Source organism: Egretta garzetta, unplaced genomic scaffold (genome assembly GCF_000687185.1).
Source record: "Egretta garzetta isolate BGI_Z169 unplaced genomic scaffold, ASM68718v1 scaffold105, whole genome shotgun sequence".
Lineage (NCBI taxonomy): Eukaryota > Metazoa > Chordata > Aves > Pelecaniformes > Ardeidae > Egretta > Egretta garzetta.
Genome location: NW_009259598.1, coordinates 99,704 through 105,536, shown reverse-complemented (window position 1 = coordinate 105,536; position 5,833 = coordinate 99,704). Strand labels below are relative to the sequence as shown.

The window sequence follows — 5,833 nt, the reverse complement described above, 5'->3', positions numbered from 1 at the left end:
TGAACCCACAGTGCTCCTGTCCCATTCAGGGCAGGGCTGTGCTCCACTGAGCCACAAAGCAATGAGGCCATGAGGAAATCTGGCAAATCACCGCTCCGTGAGCCACAAAGCACTGCCAGCTGAAGGAGGCACTCACCATCTCGGCAATAGCTGCATTTGAGTGCTTGGCCACCATGAAAATCATCTCCAGGGCCTCTGCAACGAGAAGAGAAAGGGTAGAGGTTAAACACTTGCTAGGGAGCTGTGGAGAAAACCCCTGGGTTTCTCCCTCACCGGGGAGACAGGCGTGTGGTGGCTGCTGCCCTCCCCTGGACACAACCTGAACAGCCCTGAACGCTGTGAAAGTGTCAGGGTCCAGCCGGACTGTGCGGTGTGGCGTGGTCGGGTCCTGGGGGGACAGACAGCTGGCTCGTTTATCACTCCATCCCAGCAGGACTGGGAGCTGCTGTGATCCGTAGGGGTCTGGTAGCTCCCCAGGTCAGTGCAGGTCTCCCGGGGGGATGCTCTGGAGGAACCATCCTTATCCTGAAATACCACCCACCTTCCCTGCTGACCTCCATAGACCCTGAAAGGGTAGATGAATCCCCAGATGCTAGAAAAGCATCAGACTGAGGGGTTTATCCAAGGGTACACGTGCAGCTGGTGAGAGAATCCGGGTATCCTGATGCCCATGTGCAACATCAGGGGTTGTTATTTCCCCTACAAACCCACCCTGCCACTCCTCACAGCAGGGAGAGCCAGATGGAGCCCTTACTCTCTGCATCGTCCCGGTCTGGGGACTCGGGTGGAAGTTTTCGGACATAATCTTTCAGGAGGAGTTCGTAGCGTGGGATCCTCTGCACTGGTTCCAGCATGTGGTGCTGCAGCGTTAGATTAGCACAGACCTTCCTTTTCTGGGGAGAGACACCGTGCACAGAGAAACAATGACCCAGGCAGCTCCCACCCTCCGCTGCTTTTCCCATGCGAGGAGATTTTGGGGAGCATTGCTGTGGTCCCCCACCCTGCTATGGCCTATTACCTGGATGTCAGCAATGAGCTCCTGGAAGGGTGGGGATTTCTCTGACCAGATAGTGATGAGCTCCACAGCCTTGTCAAAGTTCTTCACGTATTCGCCGTACATCTTGAGGAACGGTGCAAGCTTCTGGATCACATCGCCAATCCGTGGGTTGCAGCTCCTGTGGGAGGGAACCGCAGAGCGGCAGCTTTCTCAGTCCAGCAGGGCAGACAGACAGCGAGGGATAAAGCGAAGGGGCGGCTTGTGCACGGTGGAGGACAGAGGTTTTTACTGCTGTGACCTGCTATATCCCCACACAACTTCCTGCTATCCAGAACAGGAATGTCCCCAGTTTGCAGCCAGCCTGGGCCATTCATACCTGGGCACACCCCTAAACCACCCGAGATGTCACCCCCCTTTTTCAGAAATACCCTGATGTGGGCTGAAGAGTTTTAAGGAAGTGGTTTTTAGCACAAAGACATTTGGAGCAAAACAGGCTGAGCTCCCAGGTCCTGTTGGGAGACCAAGTTCACCGCTGCTCCCCCATTCTGGCAAAGCAACCCAGGCGTCCTGCCCCCTCCTCCTGCAGCTCACCAATTCGCCATGCGCTTCTGCAGTTCTGGCAGAAAGAACTTGGCGTGGAACTGGTAAATGGAGGAGATGTTGGAGAAGATCATTTTCACCACCTCCTCTGGGACTGTCTTCCCATTTTTGGCTTCTTTCATCAGCTCTGTATAGAATATCTGGAAGAAAGAAGGGGTGAATAAAAAGGGTCAGGAAGAGGCTTGAGGATCCCATTCCCTCTCTGACACTGGCACATCACCCAGTGGAAAGGCCTGGCTCTGTGCAGGAGGCAAATTCCAGGCCCCAAGAGAGAACCAGGGTGGGTGGAAGGCTTTGCTGGGACAAAGATGCTCCCTGGGGGCGTGGGATGTAGGAAAGGCAAAGGCCAGACCCATTCTCCAGCCCTGAAGAACAGCAGCCCAGCATGGCTCTCATCTGTACAGCTTAATACCCTCCAAAATCTTCAGTAAACAGACCCTGGCCTGTGCATGCCCTGAACTGAGCCCAGGCACTGCCACAGGGTCCAAGCCCTGCTGAGGGGCACATGAAAATTGGTGAGTGGAGCCATGCCATGGTCCTGCCTGGTTTATCACTATGGAGTGGCTGAGCTGTGCTGGGGGGGGCACACCAGATGGCAGCAGGGCTATGGCTTCCCAGACTTGTGTGTGCCCTTCTGCTCCCCAACTCACCTGGTCGAGAAGGTGGAGGCGGTTGACATAAGCCTGCTCTGTCTCCAGCAGCTCCAGAGCGATTTTCTTTTCCTCTGGCTCCTGCATGGGGAGAAGGGCTCAATCTCATGGGCAGAGACGCGACTCCCTAAGAGGATTCAGCTCTGTTCCCCAGTGTTCACAGACCACAGCCCAGAATCAAACTGGACCTTGTTCCTTGTGAGGGCAAGGGAAGGACCTCTACTCATGCAGGGAAAACAAAGGTGAAAGCAAAGCTGTTTTGGGGCTGTCAGGAAGCCTGGCTCATGTCCTCCTGGGTCACTTCTTTCTCTGTGTCTGTTTCTCTTGGAGCAATACAGGGCTCAGCGATCCCAAGGAGTGGGGTAGGGTGGGGTGGGTTAATCCCAAGGTCTACAATTGCACATAGGAATTGAATTCAATCCTGCAGAAACATGCCTGCAGTTGGCAAAGGGCAGCACAGCCCCAGGGATGCCTTGGGATGGACCTGGCTGGCCCACCTGCGCAACTGACCCCCATGGCATAGTTATGTCAGAGCTGGAAGAGACAAGGTCTGCTTGGATCTATCTGACTGTGGGGAATTTGGGCCCGAAGCATCAGGGAAAGTGCCACTTGCCTGTCACCCCACGCATCAGCCCTCACAGGGCAGGGACTTGTTCAGATCCAGCAGACCTCAGCTCAGACCCAGCCCACACGACTCCCTGCCTGAGCGTGGGCTCCTGCCAGCCTCGCCTGAGCTGCCCCCAGAGCTTACCTTGCTGCCAGGCTCCAGGCCCGGGTCCTGCTGCCTCCTCCAGTTGTCCTCACTGATCTTGTGTCGGAAAGAACGGAGGCATTTGAAGCTGAGGCCCCGCTGACCCTGCTGTCCCTCCTCATTCTCTTGCTCCGGTTGGTACCTGGCAGCCATCTGGGGGAGGCTCTGGCTGGCAGGGGATGCTGGAAGCTGCTGGGGCTGGCTGGTTGCAGGAGTAGCCTGGCCGTGCGGAACCTGCTCGTCCCTCCAGGCAAATTTGCCGGCCCTGCCATGGAGGAATCAGTGTGATCAGCTCACCCGTTGCCCCAGAACAGCGTGGCCCACCCACCTCCCAGGCCCAGGTTAAAACCACCGTGCTCCAGCAAAGGGGATGAGAGACAGCAGCACCCCAGTGCTGTTGCTGCTTTGCTCTGCCACAACCCTGCTGATACCAGCCAGGGTCTGAAAGCCCATACACCCTCCAAGGGGGCCAGGACCCAGCCCCTCTCCTCCCAGTGCCTCCTGCTGATATGGTCAGTCCCTGTCCTTCTCTAGAAAAGCATGACTCTGCTGTTTATCCACCCACAGCCATTTATTTCCCAAAGCACAGCCCTGCCCTTCGCAATGCTGGTACAGCTCTGGCCTTCTGCCTGCTGCCACTGCGGAGCAAAAGCAGGGAGCCAGCAGCCTTGGGCACGAGGCTTTAAAAGCTAAGAGGTGTCAGCTGAGAGGAGAGCTTGTGTAGGTGGTTTTGCAGAGAGGTAGTTTTTTGGTGGTTTTCTCTCTTCCCTTTTCTGGCAAAGACAAGGAAAACAGGTCCAGAGCAGCCATGGGGTAGAAGCCACACAGGCCATGGAGATGATAGTGAGCTGTCTGTCATCCGAAAGCTGGTCCCTGTGGTAAATTGCTCTGGGCTGAAACTTGAAAGACATCCACCGGTGGCCTGCAGATATGAGTGGGATGAGGAGGAGGGGAAAACCGGGATTAAACTGGACATAAAACTGCAAAGTTGAGGATAGGAGTTGACTTGAGTGGCAGACACCCATCTGAAGGGGATTATGGGTCCATCCCCATGCTAATAAGAACATGTCTGTGAGCTTGGGAGTGCATCCACAGCCATGCACGCATCCCCTCCTGTCCATGGGGGCTGGCGTAACCCTTCACGTGACAGAGAAGTTTTATCTGTCCATCCCAATGCCTCCCAGACCTGTGCCAGCCTAAACCCACTGCTGACATTCAACAGGGAACTTCTCTCTTTCTAATATGCGCTGACTTGGGCTAAACTGTTTTCTGTTCCAGAAAACTTGCTTCCACGTCCCCCAGCTTCCTCTGAAAGTCATGAAGTTACTTTTGTTTCCTCTAAATCAAACTCACGCTTCACGATAAACAACAAACACACTGCAAGCAATGAAATGGAGTCCGACCAAACACCACAAACAGTTCCAACACAACAACACCACAGGACAAATTTCAGCTGTGGGACCATGAGCACAAAGCCTGGAGCAAAGCACGCAGTGGAGATGCAGGCGAAGCTCCTGGAGCAGAAGGAAATCTTGTGCCTGTGTCTTTAGGAGGTGCTGCAAAACTCGTCTGCCCAACCACCCAGCCTCATCGAGGCTCACTGAGAGCACCTTACTGATACAAGGAAAGGCAAGATTTGGTATCCCAATTCAACAGGTGGGGAAACTGAGGCACAAACCACAACCATGACTCACCCCAAACCTCAGAATGACTTCTACACCCAGGGCAAGGCAGATCCCCTCGCTCCGGCCCTGACACACACTGTCTGCAGGTCCCAGCTCATGCTCCAAGTGCAGGAGCTGTTTTATGGGGCTGCCATGCAGCCCAAAAGGAACATGCTCTCCCCCTTAACATGACTCTTTCTCTTCCCTTTCCTAGGAGCCACAGCACTGCAAACAACTGGATAATCTGAGGCTCATGCCTGAGGCTCGGATCCTCCCAGATACTCAAGCAGTTAATTCCCAGTGAAGACCCCTGCCTACCTATTTGCAAACCAAACTCCTTTTCCCCAGCAGCAGGGGAAAAAGCATTCACCAGCCAGGCAGACTGCAAAGGTGCTGAGCGCACAAGGAACAAGCATCCCACAGCCTAACCCTGAGCCAGGCACAGAAACCTCCAGCAAAGTCAGTCACATCCCCCTGAGGTTTTCAGACCTCTGTCCATGACCCCACAGCAGCAGGAGGAAGACACCAGGGTAGATCTGAGTGTTAAAGAATAGCAAATTGCCTAGTCAGCTTCTACACAGCCTCCAAACCACCTTCACAGTGGGTTTCTTCTTTCCAAAACCCACACCCTGTGGAGCCCTAATGCACCCACAGTGCACAGGACGCTCCCTCCTTACCAGTGCTCTTCAAACACAGCCATCAGCTCCAACACACTCCGTTGATTATCGGCCTCTCCCGCCATGGCACTGGCTGCAACGGCTGGAAGTGGGTCCCAGCCGTAAAAGAGCTGTAGGGGTGGGTGGCTGATGGCCACAGCTCCCTTCTTCTCTCCCCCTCTCCGCTCCGAGGTGTATCCAGGACCCACGATGCTGTTTGGGGAGGAGGGTTTGTGCAAGGCGAAGACCATGTACTGTCCTTACTGCGGTAGGAGAGTTTGTCTCTGGGTTGGCCTCAAAAGGAAAGAGGAAGCACACAGCAGGTTGTGAATAGGAGAAACGCTGAGAAAACACTGGGAATTTCTTCAGCTTAGGGGGACCTTGCCATGTGCCCCGAACTGGCGGCATAACCAAGCCCACAGCAGCATCAGGGACAGTGCAAGGGCACGGGCTGGGCAGGAGGCCTGCCCCGCAGCACCCACCTGTCTGCTGGGAGCCCCCAGCCATGGGGCGGG

General features: G+C 55.2%; 1 protein-coding gene across 1 annotated transcript in view; it reads right to left on the bottom strand.

Moving 5' to 3' along the window:
• Positions 1 to 5,537, bottom strand: part of FGD2 (FYVE, RhoGEF and PH domain containing 2) — a 10,313-nt gene extending 4,776 nt beyond the window's left edge. Inside the window, exons 1-7 of the mRNA XM_035893727.1 lie at positions 5,340 to 5,537; positions 2,999 to 3,263; positions 2,248 to 2,328; positions 1,589 to 1,737; positions 1,019 to 1,175; positions 755 to 893; positions 137 to 195 (exon numbers count right to left, since the gene is read on the bottom strand). Of these exons, the coding sequence (XP_035749620.1) occupies positions 137 to 195; positions 755 to 893; positions 1,019 to 1,175; positions 1,589 to 1,737; positions 2,248 to 2,328; positions 2,999 to 3,263; positions 5,340 to 5,404 (915 nt within the window). The 5' untranslated portion in view covers positions 5,405 to 5,537. The remainder of the gene's footprint in view (positions 1 to 136; positions 196 to 754; positions 894 to 1,018; positions 1,176 to 1,588; positions 1,738 to 2,247; positions 2,329 to 2,998; positions 3,264 to 5,339) is intronic.
• Between the last annotated feature and the right edge of the window lie 296 nt (positions 5,538 to 5,833).